The 12,734-nt window shown below is 38.3% G+C and overlaps 3 protein-coding genes across 6 annotated transcripts; 1 reads left to right on the top strand and 2 right to left on the bottom strand.

Moving 5' to 3' along the window:
* The first annotated feature begins 939 nt into the window (after positions 1-939).
* On the top strand, positions 940-3,620 carry LOC126791293 (nudix hydrolase 20, chloroplastic-like). Of its 2 annotated transcripts, XM_050517731.1 has the most exons (9): positions 940-1,196; positions 1,270-1,334; positions 1,418-1,577; positions 1,731-1,811; positions 2,074-2,199; positions 2,551-2,630; positions 2,749-2,864; positions 3,036-3,156; positions 3,373-3,620. In XM_050517731.1, exons 1-9 carry the CDS (start codon positions 945-947, stop codon positions 3,440-3,442), a joined length of 1,071 nt encoding a protein of 356 aa, XP_050373688.1. In that variant the 5' UTR covers positions 940-944; the 3' UTR covers positions 3,443-3,620. The 2 variants fall into 2 exon arrangements, with proteins under 2 accessions (XP_050373688.1, XP_050373696.1); XM_050517739.1 differs by lacking the exon at positions 2,074-2,199.
* A 277-nt stretch (positions 3,621-3,897) lies between these two features.
* Positions 3,898-7,182, bottom strand: LOC126784028 (3-hydroxyisobutyryl-CoA hydrolase-like protein 3, mitochondrial). Of its 3 annotated transcripts, XM_050509661.1 has the most exons (11): positions 6,948-7,182; positions 6,760-6,861; positions 6,563-6,607; positions 6,262-6,314; positions 5,611-5,745; positions 5,418-5,514; positions 5,115-5,244; positions 4,804-4,982; positions 4,520-4,647; positions 4,299-4,400; positions 3,898-4,218 (listed from the first exon to the last, which is right to left on the bottom strand). In XM_050509661.1, the coding sequence occupies exons 1-11, from the start codon at positions 7,162-7,164 to the stop codon at positions 4,117-4,119; spliced, it is 1,290 nt and encodes a 429-aa protein (XP_050365618.1). In that variant the 5' UTR covers positions 7,165-7,182; the 3' UTR covers positions 3,898-4,116. The 3 variants fall into 3 exon arrangements, with proteins under 3 accessions (XP_050365618.1, XP_050365517.1, XP_050365563.1); XM_050509560.1 differs by lacking the exon at positions 6,262-6,314 and having other exon boundaries at positions 6,543-6,607; XM_050509606.1 differs by lacking the exon at positions 6,563-6,607.
* Positions 7,183-10,090: 2,908 nt separating this feature from the next.
* Positions 10,091-11,735, bottom strand: LOC126784238 (strigolactone esterase D14). The gene is made up of 2 exons (XM_050509748.1): positions 11,288-11,735; positions 10,091-10,710 (listed from the first exon to the last, which is right to left on the bottom strand). The coding sequence occupies exons 1-2, from the start codon at positions 11,668-11,670 to the stop codon at positions 10,236-10,238; spliced, it is 858 nt and encodes a 285-aa protein (XP_050365705.1). The 5' UTR covers positions 11,671-11,735; the 3' UTR covers positions 10,091-10,235.
* Positions 11,736-12,734: the final 999 nt, after the last annotated feature.

Raw genomic sequence — 12,734 nt, 5'->3', positions numbered from 1 at the left:
CAGTTTTCAATATTCTTTTTCGGACGGGAAGCCGGGGAAGGTCTTTACTCTTTAGTACAAGGCCGTTATGTACATTTGCTAACCATAGTGTTATGCATAAATTGCATAATGCATAAATTGCAATGGTCACTACACTTGATTCTAATTTCTATGTAGTTTTTGAAAAAATATATATATATATATATCAAGTAACTGATATTCCCTGATATATGGCAGTGAAGTCTGATCGGTATGTTGTTACAAATAGTTAAGATAACATGTATTTACACTATCATGCTTATAAGAAACTCCATATGCTCACCCTAAAAGAAAATGAGAACTTTCAATGGTGGTGCAAAAACACTGCAAGAAGTGAAGCCACCAACGAAATTCAAGAAAACTGCCAAAGCAAAAACATATATTCAAGCGGTTCATGACAATCGTAACCGTAAGAACTCAAAACTTATTCACCAACATTTGGTGGTTCAAGTGAAAATGAGTTTGTTCCTCTTAAACAATGTCTCGAGTTCGAGCTTTATGAATGAAATAATCAGTGTTAGGAGAGCTTTCCCGCCATAATCCAGCGGTCCGACGCGGTTCCAAGGTATAATCATCTCCCAAAGGGCGATGTATTTCCTAGGAAACAAAAAAAAACTTAAAAAACTTATTCTAAAACCTCTATCATTGGTACTCATACGAACACATATAACATAACTAGTTTGTAGTGAGTCACCTTCATATCTTATCTTTCATACTAAGTTGATGTCAATTCTAACTCTCAAATTAAAAATACTATGACGAGTCTTGAGTCTTGTTTGAATCGAATTCATAACTTCTCACTTATATTATATAAAAAAAACTGTTACTGGACCAAAATCGATATCTGATCATCTAAAAATGAAAAAGCATGTGAATAAAAGGGGACTTAACTTGATACAGGTGTAAAGTGGATTACCCGCTCAGAGATGGCCTTGGTCCGCTCCTTCCCTTTCACCGCCAAACCTTTTCGCGCTTTCCCCAACAACCCCAAAACGCCGTCGTTTCTTTCTCAGTCCACTCTCCCTCTCCTCATTCGCCGCAGCTCCTCACTCACAACCTCCGATGTCCTCTTCACCTGGGACGACGCCGTCCGGATTTCCCAGCCGGATTCCCTCCCCGACGAGCCTTCCAATCTCCGAGGCTACTCCGACAAGGTCAAACTCTGCAACCGCGGACTCGTAAGCCTCACTCCGACCGTTCACTCACTAATTTCCCCAAACACATTTGCCAAACCCTAATTGTTGCTTGCAGGAATCGCAATCGGAGTTCCGTTCCTTCGTAATCGAGGACCAAATCGTCGGGTACATTCACAACGGGTGAGCTAGGGTTCGGTAAAATGACTCAGACTGTTGTAATTTGGATTAGATTAGTGGTGAGTAATTATGATGAAATTGTGCAGGTTTGCTGAGAATTTACGGAGTTACCGCGACGTTTTTACTTTTTTACCGGGGCAGGTAACTCTGCATTCTTCGTTGCGCACGGCGGAGGATAGGACTAGAGCTGTTGGAGATGTTATTAAGAGCTTAGGGGAGGAATTAATTCCAGGTATAAGAAATGAGGTACTGCCTGTGTGAATTGAATTCCGATTCGGTGTTATGTGGTGTTGTGCTTATATTTGTTTGGCTTGTATGTTGAAATGTATGTCATGAAAACGTTTTGAGGGTTTTTGTTAGTTTGGATAACTATATGATCACTGTGTTTTTGATGGCCAGTTGTACCCGGTGACGGCGGCTTTTGGGGCTCCAGCGTATTTCTCGCTTGAACGTGCAGCCGCTCCTTACTTTGGAATAAAGGTTTGTTCTTGCTCTCTTTGACTGTCAGTTTGTTTAACGTTTGAAGACTTGGTTGTGTGTGATCTGGTTGTGTCGATAATCCTGATGAAAGGTCATGGCTAATGATAAGGAAGTGGATATCACCCAGTGTTCCAATGAGTTGTTATTGAATAGTGATGGAGGTTTTGTGAAATGATTTGACGAGGAGGTCTGGAAGGAAATTAGTTTTTCATTCTCTTTTCTGTGCATTCTTAGCTTTTTTTTTCCCATACTTTGTGAATAGGCTTATGGGATACATATGTGTGGCTATGTTGAGAAAGATGGAGAGAAATTTCTATGGGTAGCAAAGAGAAGTCAACAAAAACCCACCTATCCAGGGATGCTTGATCATCTTGTAGCTGGTGGACTGGTTCGTAACAAACTCTGAATAACTTCTACAGATTTTCTTATTTGAGTTTTTTTTTATATGTTGTAGCATTCTGCTTTTGCAACCAGAATGATAATGAGCGAGTTTGTAATCTGAGTCAAGTGGATGATCTGAGTACTTCTTCCTTGTCAGATACTTAGAGATTTATGTATAGATTTACTACTATACCAAATGAATGAGCTGGTTTCTTCATTAACAATGTCGAACAAATGTAATAGTAAAGCAATGTATGCACATTCCTTTCTGCAGTCATCCTACTCACTAATCGATCTCATTATCTCTTGAGATATATAGGTGTGAGTTGTAAGTATTTACCCAATGTCGTAACTGCAGCCTCATGGGGTAGCTTGTGGGGACAATGTCGTGAAGGAATGTGAAGAGGAAGCTGGAATACCAAGCTCCATTTCAAGGGGGTATTTTCCTGTTAACTGTTGAATTGCCATTTAGATTTCTATATATTGGACATGTCACCTTCAGCAAGAAGTCTGGACATTATTCGCTTATCTCTCTATTGGGAATGCTCTTATACAGTGCTGTACCCGTTGGGGCTGTTTCGTATATGGACATTGATGGGTATAGATACAAAAGGGATGTCTTGTTTTGCTATGATTTAAAACTTCCCGAGAGTTTCATGCCTGAGAATCAAGGTGAGATCGTCAATTATTGGTTAATTGTAGAATATGCTTTCATCTTCATTGGTTTCTCGTCAGTTTTGAGTATTGCATGCCAGTCAACAACTTTACACTTTCCAGTCACTCAAACATCACTAAGTTTTCCTCACAGATTTAACTTCAAATACAATTATTAACATGCGACAGATGGAGAGGTGGAGAGTTTCAAGTTGATCCCTGTGGAGCACGTTGCAAACATCATCCAGAGGACACAGTTTTTCAAGCCAAATTGTTCACTTGTTATCATTGATTTCCTGTTTCGACATGGGTATTTCTCTTTCACTGTTGTGCTTAATTCGAGTAATCGGTATAACAAATATCTTTTTGCATTCTGCATACCTGGCAAGATCTGCCCATAGTCTATATACTTACAACTGTTGCCACTTTCATCAATCGAAATACCAGTTACTGTACCATCATTTTCAAGCAGAACTGTATGTCTTATATATTTGTGACTTTCTGCTTTTGTCTATATTCAATGCAGGTATATTAGTCCCGAATGCTTCGGATATCTGGATCTATTACAAAGTCTGAGAAGCGGGAGCTGCTCCTAATATTAATTTTTACTGTACTTTACCCGTAGTGGCTATTTCAAAATATGTGAGAGTAGCGCATTGCTTGGAAGAACACTAATGTTCAGTTGCTATTCCTTCTTTTCCCAATTTACTGGCAAACGTATAAGATATTACAGTTATGTTTGCTTGTATGTAATGAGAATTCCCTTTGCCGAACTTTTCTTATCTTTTAGAACTTAATCAAGGAGTTTGCGAGGTTTTGAACTAGTGTCTGACCTCATTGACGGAAAGTCTAATAACAGATACTGGAAAACATGAGATGGTAAATTCGATTTTCCTTTCACATTGCCTGGATCTTGTGCATTCATTAAGTCGAAGGCCTAGTCCGGAATGTTGAAGTATATAGAGAAGAGAGATTTCTACCTTGTCAAGTCTGCTTATTGGATAAGAGATCAAGTATGCTTGTCTAAATCACGGTAAGTCGGTGAACCAATAGAAACTATGGCGTGTTAAATGTGTCCGCAACAACAATTTTACAGACAATATTTCGAGGGTAAATTACATTAAGAACACAGCAATGAAGTGAAAAGCCATTGTATGTTTGTATAATTAACTTATTGGCCTCATGGTTCAACGTATGATTAAATTCCAATAGCATGAACAGCCAGGCTGATGCTACTGCTGAAGCAAGAAAGTACAATTCCAGATGCTAGTCACACACTCAACTCCTCCACGCTTGGGCTCAATGGTTTGAACAGAGTTGCCACTTCGCTCTCATTAACTTCCTCCAAACTTGGCGGGTTCCACTTTGGTTTCTGCATACGCAACAATGAAGATTAATGAAATGACATTCTACATTCTGTGCTATCACACAAGGGAATCTAGATCCACTAACCTGATCCTTGTCCACTAACACTGCCCGCACACCTTCGGCAAAGTCATTACGCAACGATGATCGTAAGGCAATACGGTATTCAGTTTTCATGACACCAGTGAGCTGCATTTAGCCAAGTACAAAATTTTCATATGTATTATCATTTACATTACTTCCACGAAAAGTGAGCTAGCAGAACCCATATGATAAAAGAATGAAAAGTGTATAAACTCCAGACTCACCGTGGATAATTGATTGTCATTCTTCCCAAAGGCAGATGCAACTTTGGAGAAATACTTCTGTGTCAAGAAAAGTGAAAAAGGAGCACCTTTTCCAATACCTTGAAGAGCTTCATTAGCCCACTCCACCACTGCGACACAAACAGTGAATCAGCAAGAAGATTAAAGGAATCCCAGGGTGAAATTCAACATGTTTACAGAAAATTCAATCTCTCCACTCTCTAGTAGCCCAACTATAAATGATGTTCATTTCATTACTGATAAATTAATCGCATTCACAAACTTACCAGTAGCATCTGAACTCAATTGATGCCTTTTAAGTTCTTCAATTGTCTCAACAACCGACTTATTTGCACCAAATGATGAGGTAATTTGAGGTAAAAGCTGCTTCAGTTGGGATTCAGAATCAGGTTTACTGCTGAACTTTGCCAAAATCGTTTTGATGTCCTCATGTGGATCCTGAGAACTGTATCAACAATGGAGTTACGTTTATCTAAACATGCTCATTAGTAAGAGTCATGGTGGCAACTAGATTGAACCCACATGGGCATCAAAGGTATGGAAAAGGGAAATGTATAGAGAGGATAAGAAAACATACAAGTTAGTCGACAAAAGAGTCTCCTTTACTGAACCTAAGTTTTGAGATGGCACAAAATGTGTGCCAAGACCTACATATAGTGCATCCGATGGAGTCGAAATTCTTTTCCCAGTGATTCCAAGGTAAGCACCTAAGAATATACAACTGTTAGTATTGTTATTTCTTATTAACGAAGAACTGATAATGAAGCAACGAGACATGCTTTGTGAACTTCAATCAAAAGGTTAATATAAGTTTTATGCACTTTCAGTTAAACCAGCTCAATTTAGATAGAAACAACATCTCTGAATAGAAAAGGCATACCAACTGATCCTCCTCCTGGACTCTGTGCCGCTATATGTGAAAAGCCAACGTCTGGAAACAATCCAATACCATTTTCTGGCATAGCCAGAAGAGTCCTCTGGTATGAAACCAGACAAGCAAGAGAGTATGAATACACAAAATCAATGAATGTAAAGACAATATTGACAATCTCTATATGACAACGCAATTATACCTCGGTAATGATCCGGTAGCGACCATGGCCTGACAGGCCAATTCCAAAGCCCATTGTTACACCATCCATGAAACTTATATATGGCTTCTTGTAGTCAGATATTTTGCATATTAAAGAATACTCAGCAGTGAATACCTGAATAATGAGCAGCCATATGTGATAAATTTATTTTGGTGACTCAGTCTAAAGAGCTACAAATGGCATTTTGATTGAGTAGGCACATAGACACAAGAAATGAACAATTTGGTTGAAATAAATACTATTCACTTATTCAGATAAGACTAAAATACCGGATAAATTAAAGTCATGGAATACTCAACAAATGTAATCAGTAACAAAAGTAGTTAGGAGACAGCCTAATCCTTGTATATGCTGAAGCATTTGACCAATAAGACTAGTGGAAGAATATTAGTAAGAGCTAATTTACTTTTCATCCAGTTCAAATATTATTAAGCTAAAATTCAAGTGCTGTTGTAAGGGGCTCTTATTAAATTTCAGTCAAAATACTTTTGCAAGAGTTGATGGTGCTGGTAATAGACAAAAAATTATGCAATTAGGGAGACAAGGGGTGGTCTTATATCATCCGGGTTTTAGTAAACTGTATAGATATATAAAGCCTACTACTCTGTAGCTCAAGAATACAAACAAGACCTCAATCATATCGGATAGTTGGTTTTTGGCCGTGATCTGCTTCACATCACCGCCTGCAGATAAACTACAATCCATATTATCAACCAGACAACAATCCAACTCAAATGTTACCCGGCATGTTACAAAAGTCGCAGCACAATACAAAACACTCGCAGAAAATAATAAACAACATGAAACGAAACAACATTTACGACTACAACAAACACACTATCAAGCAATCACCTAGCACAAGGATAACAAAACATTCTAGTCCAAAGGGCAAGCAGTAAAATGTTAGAAACCTTCGGCACAAGAGGTGTGTTCTTGTCCTTTTGAATTTCAGCAACAACCCCTTTAATATCCATTCCTGCATTTACCGCGATTTCGCAACTCTCAATATCTTGCCTAACACTCGGTAATAAAACCTCCACAAACATTTCTAACATAAACTCACACACCTACTGAAAATTGAACACCAAAAATTTACAGCAGTAACTAAAATTCAATCTGCATTATTACCAGCACAAAAGGCACGAGCCGAGCTGCCTTCGACCACAACACACTTCACATTCGGGTCGGATTCCCACTGATCTAGATAGCTCTTGTACTTCACATCCATATCTGCAAATCAAAACAAGCTTCAGCTAAAAATTTGTGTTCAATTTTTTTACCAAGTGAACAAACTCAATAAAGCAACAATCTTTCACCTATGTTCATGGCGTTGAGAGCTTTGGGGCGATCGAGGGTGATCAAAGCGACGCCGTTTGGGTGTACGGTGCCCTTGACGAAGTCGTCGGCGGCGGCCATGGTGGCGAAAGTTCGAAAGACGATGTGGGTTTTGGAGAGGGAGAGGTTGGGATTTTTGGGTAGGAAGAAAGATGAAGACTTGCTCAGAATTTGGGTCGCTCCGAATAAGCTTCGCATGCTTCGAAGTGAAACTGAGGGAGAGTGATGATGAGTCGTGTCTGTCACTGAGCAATAGAGGATTTTGGTTGTTCTGACCATATTACCCTTGAGTTTATGTTTATATTATAGGCATAAATGCCGATTTGCACCCCAAACTTGGCTGAAATTGTCAATTTGCACTCCGAACTTGCATTTGAGTCAATTTACCTCCTAAACTTGGTAAAAATTGCCGATTTACACCCCGAACTTGTATTGGAGTCAATTTACCTCCTAAATTTGGTAAAAATTGCCGATTTGCACCCCATCCGTTAAATTTAACTGTTTCTATCTAATTTTGCGTCACATGTCATGCGTTTAAGGGGTAGTATTGTCATTATATATTTATTCATATTGAATAATGAAATAAATTAATAAAATTATTTAAGAGGAACACTTGCTACAATGTTTGTTTTTTCGAAACATGTTATTAATTTATATATTTATTATTTTATGTGATATGGTATGTTAAAAGATATTAGAAAAAATATGAATAAATAAATACATTGAAAATTAAAAATAAATGTGTGTTCCGAGAGAATTACTATTCTACCATTGTGTGTGTCTTAGCCTTATTAGGTTTCCTGTTAGAGATAGATTCGCATCTCTGTAATAAATTAGGACTCCGAATCCTACGGGATTTTGGTTATGTAATGCCTATATATTGGCCTCATTATCAATCAATAAACGGTTACGTTCTGTTCTATTACGTCGTTATTATTCTCGTTTTGTTCATCCTCCAACAATGTGTACATATAAAAATATATTTATACATAACACACTATATTTGAATGGGTGGGTATATTGAATATATAATACAAAGTATGGTTAAGTAGGTAGAAAAAAAAGATGTAAATAAATAATTTGATTAACAAAATAATCCTCATTTTAAAGAATATTTTTATTTGTTTTTAAGAAAAATATAAATAGAAAATGACAACATTACCCCTCATGTGCATGACATGTGACGCAAAATTGGATAAAAACAGTTAAATTTAACGGATGTGGTGCAAATCGGCAATTTTTACCAAGTTTAGGAGGTAAATTGACTCAAATACAAGTTCGGGGTGCAAATTAACAATTTCAGCCAAATTTGGGGTGCAAATCGGCATTTATGTCTTATATTATATGTGGTGCCATGGGTTTATGGTAATTTGACCCATCCGCCTAGAGTATTGCCAAGCCCGCCTAGCACCAAGGACAAAATCACCAACCAGGATATGGCCATACAAGTTGGCTTGCAGAAACTAGGAATTAACGTGTGTTAGCTTAAATGATGATTAATTTTAATGCGACTAGGATTTCCTAGGCGTATTAGGATTCATAATGCAACTAGGAAAACCTAGAAATCATAATGCTACTAGGAATGGTTGCATTACTCGTGAGATCGATACGAACATTTTTCAAATTTGATTTGGTGATGCCGCGACCCGAGACTATGATGCCACTTGATTCTGTATCTTCTGATGGTTCTGAATGGGATAATCTTCAGGAGTTCAGGTTGCGTTTTCTGTGTTGGATATCCTGTGGGAAGCCCTTGATTATGTTCGATTCGCTACCGTCTGTAAACAATGGAGGTCTATTGCCAAAGATTACACTTTACAACCACATAACCCAGCGGTGGCGCAGTAAGAAGGTACTTCCCATGCTCACGATCCCTCCTGATGCAGCACTATCCCAAGAACTAGCACTGTACAGCGTTCCAGAAAGAATAATGTATCACAACATTAGATCACCAGTGCCTGCAAACGAAAAGTATTGTGGCTTTAGCCATGGTTGGTTGGGCTCGGTAGACGAATCTCGGACCAACATAACTCTTAGAAAGTTCAATGCTGCCCGACAAGGCCAGCATTCTGTCATTCATCTTCCTCCTCTCATACATGACTTCACATATCGCCAACCAAAAACCCTCCCAAAGGTTATATTGTCTGCCGATCCCAATTTATGGACTTTACAGCCGAGCAGCTATTCGGTCTTGGCAATATTCTGTGATGGTCACCGGGCAACTTACATTCGAGGTGGACAAGAAATGCAGTGGGCCGACATTAGAGAGATATCGTATGATTCTTATCCCAAGTATGTTCATGCTACATATCATAAAAACCATGTCTACCTAGTCGATACCTGGGGAAGTAATCTGCTCAGGTTCAATGCCAATTCGAATCCATCACCATGCAACAAACTGAAGACTCAACCTAAATTTAGTCATGTACATATCTTGTTGAGTCAACTAAAGGAAGCCTATATCTTGTTGAAAAAGTTTCAGCACATAAGGAAGTGTCTGCTTTAACCTTCAGGGTTTACCAATTGGTTGACTAACGTAGCGATTGGTGCCTTGATGCACGACTACTTGAGGTGAATAGCTTTGGAGATGACGCTCTATTCGTATGTGAGAGTCATTCAATGTCTGTTTTGGCTTTGAACTTTCATGGATGTCAGCCTAATTCTATCTATTATGCTTTTAAAAGTAGCTCAACATGGGAGATTGGTTTCTTCAATTTAGAGGACAAAAGCACCACACGACTTCACTCTCTGAATCATTGTGGATCATCGGACTATATGCCATTTTGGTTCACACCACCATTTGAAGGCCTGTGCTTATAGTATTTAGATTTTTGTGATCTTCAGTTGAATGTTTTGTATTGTCCTGGTTCAGCTGGGTAAGTTTATCACAATTTTGTGACTTGTTTGATCTACTCACTTTCACAAAGTATAAAAGACAACGCGGTCGATCTGTTACTTATATGTTTTTTTTTCTTTGATTCAGAAGGATGTACCAAATATTAAGCTTATTCTAGTGCAACCTAGCTTTAGTAGCTTATAATACTTAACTACTAAATAAATTCAGTGAGTCTCTTAAACAAACACGTACAATTTGTATTCATTGAATGATGATTCACATAATACAACATAGGAGACAAGGCCGTCTAAGATATAGGCATAAATTTGTGTGGCCTTCATATTATTCTTCCTAACTATAGTGCTATGCTACCTCTCCAAACGAAAAGCTGAAACAAAGAGGACAAGAGTACAAGAAATTCGTCTACTCATAATCAGCAAGATAATTTTCCTAGTCTTGGTTTTCCATCAAGATCAAATGTAACCCCCAAGATCAGTCCTAGAACATCAAGAAGCTCAATGTGTGCAGTTAACTGTGGGAAATGGCCATTAGTATTCATAATCTCCACTTTGGGGTTTCCCTTGATTTTCTTCTGCATGTAAAATGCGACCGATTTTGGACTGACAATGTCACTGCTTGTGTGGATGATAGTGCAAGGAGTTGAGACCTTGTCAAGTGTATCTCTTTCATCAACGTAGAACACTATTTTGCCTATAGCAAGTGCAAAGTCAGGTCTCATTTTTTGCAGGCACTTGGTAAACTTGTCAACAGATAGAGGGTCCTTTGAGTCCACAACAAGGGAAGCAAAGTGAGCAGCCCAGTTGTGAAAGTCGCATTCTATGCTTGAGATGATTTGCTTAATGTCAGAACTCCCAAACCCACCTTCATAGTCATCTGTATTCATATAACTACATATGCAGCAGAGAATTTCAGTTACATGTATCTGATACTTTAAACTGTATTAAAAGAATGGGCCTATACGGCCATGATCAATTCTGAATTAGGTATAAACCAATCCAAACTTAGTTATTACATTGTGGTAGAGGTCACATGTATTTATCATTTTATCTTCTTATGATCATATATAATATACTTCCTATCAAAAGGATCTCTAATGATACTCAGAGCTATATGGTTGTAACCTCCATACTTAATTGTAGTAAATCCTACAATATTTAAGGCCTGTCACACACTTGGGTTTAGCCCTAAAAACAAATTTCCTTTCCAGGAACATATTCCTAGCTTGACACCTTGTTCTGATGGTTGCTTGACTTGCTTCATACATGAACTTCCAATATAAGACACCAAATATGTATGTGTGTGTGTGTGTGTGTTTGAACAGTACTGTAGAGCTATAGCTGATGCATATGCTTGAACTGTAAAGAAGAAGCTACTAAAAATACAAGATGAAGTAGGTGGAGTTTTCGATTTGTAAGCGGCAAGCTAGTTTTGGAAGATGGATACTTAGAACAAAGAGTAGTATACCTAGGAGAAGCTCCAATAAGTATGAGGCTGCTAAAGAGGTCAGGTCTTTTGATGGAAGCAATGCATCCAATCATACCAGACATGGAGTGGCCAACATAGACTGAGGATTTCAAGTCAAGTTCATCCAAGAGAGAAATCAAGTCATTAGCAAAATCATCGTAGCACGAATATTTGGCAGGATCAAAGAGGTTGGGGTCCTTAGCAGCACCCGAGAAGGTCCAGTCGAAAACAAGAACACTGTAATGTTGAGCTAAGTAAGGAAGGATTTTGTCCCAGACAGACTGGTCTCCTCCATAGCCATGTGCTAGGACTATGGACTCACTCCCCATGCCCACAATTTTAGCATTCATGGCTGATGAAAGGCTCTTAGTTTCTAACACCATTGTGCTTAAGTTGGGATAAAACAGACTAGAGAAACAAAGAAGAAAATAGAGAAAGATGAAGCTGTGAAATCCCTTATGATGATCAGGAGCTACAACTGTTTCTGTTGCTATTGGCTAGTAGCTGTGTGCTGGTCCTGTACTCCTATTTATAGTCTCCAATCCCATACCAGAACCAGGAGTGGATTCATATGAAATAAATGAAATTAACTAAAGCTAAAGAAGTTGAGTGTCATTAGTCATAAGTCATTATTGATAAACTATTCCTACCATTTTTTTATGCTCACATCAAGTACCACCATATTTTGTTTTTTGGAATAACTCCAAACTAGGAAGATGGACTTGAAGCAGGCAAAAACTGTAGGTACATATATATGATACAGACACATATATAGGAGCTCTTCAATAATCAATCTCTGGTAGCAGTGAAGTTAAGTAAGTAGTTAATTCTATCAAGCAGGATGAACCTTTGAGGAGACTAAGAACCCGATGATAGAATTTATGGTGGCAGTTGAGGTCATTTAGTATCCTTGACTTGTGGTTGCTTGCTAGAAAGGGTATAGAGGATAAGCTTACAGTACTATCAGAATCAAAATTATTATCAAATTATGACGCAATTGCTGATATCATTCTGGTCTGAATTTTTTTTTTGAGATGCTAATTATAAGGAGTAAAGGAGATGCTAACCATAAGAGAGAAGAAGAAGATGATGATGAGGGAACCATCAACCAATTTCTGGTGCATGGTTTCATCGTTTTTTGTTCAGACCAAATTAAAAGGCAAAAGGACCCATTTGTCTGTTTTTGTGCTGATTGCATGCCTTTGTGATTTGATTAGCTAGAGATCAGATTAGATATTTCTCCCTATCATTTTCTGCAGTATGAGTCCAAGCCCTACCTTTTTCTGCAATCAAAGCTGCCACTCCCTACCACCATGTGTTTCCATATCACTCTTTATCATCAGAATCACACAACTACTTTAAAACCAGAAGATGCTGGATCACAAGTTCACAACTATTCTGGACCAGAGGATTCACATACTGTTTTGTTGGTTTTGCATACTGGTCC

Source organism: Argentina anserina, chromosome 1 (genome assembly GCF_933775445.1).
Source record: "Argentina anserina chromosome 1, drPotAnse1.1, whole genome shotgun sequence".
Lineage (NCBI taxonomy): Eukaryota > Viridiplantae > Streptophyta > Magnoliopsida > Rosales > Rosaceae > Argentina > Argentina anserina.
This window is presented reverse-complemented; position numbering and strand designations above follow the sequence as displayed.

Bases quoted from the DNA above. Each gene is read 5' to 3' on its own strand.
- LOC126791293 (XM_050517731.1), top strand. From the start codon at position 945: ATGGCCTTGGTCCGCTCCTTCCCTTTCACCGCCAAACCTTTTCGCGCT. The intron at 1,197-1,269 runs GTAAGCCTCACT...TGTTGCTTGCAG, and splicing joins AACTCTGCAACCGCGGACTC to GAATCGCAATCGGAGTTCCG. The intron at 1,335-1,417 runs GTGAGCTAGGGT...GAAATTGTGCAG, and splicing joins GTCGGGTACATTCACAACGG to GTTTGCTGAGAATTTACGGA.
- LOC126784028 (XM_050509661.1), bottom strand. From the start codon at position 7,164: ATGCGAAGCTTATTCGGAGCGACCCAAATTCTGAGCAAGTCTTCATCT. The intron at 5,746-6,261 runs GTCTTGTTTGTA...CTCATTATTCAG, and splicing joins AACTATCCGATATGATTGAG to GTATTCACTGCTGAGTATTC. The intron at 4,401-4,519 runs GTGAGTCTGGAG...GGCTAAATGCAG, and splicing joins ATGACAATCAATTATCCACG to CTCACTGGTGTCATGAAAAC.
- LOC126784238 (XM_050509748.1), bottom strand. From the start codon at position 11,670: ATGGTGTTAGAAACTAAGAGCCTTTCATCAGCCATGAATGCTAAAATT. The intron at 10,711-11,287 runs GTATACTACTCT...CTGCATATGTAG, and splicing joins CTTATTGGAGCTTCTCCTAG to TTATATGAATACAGATGACT.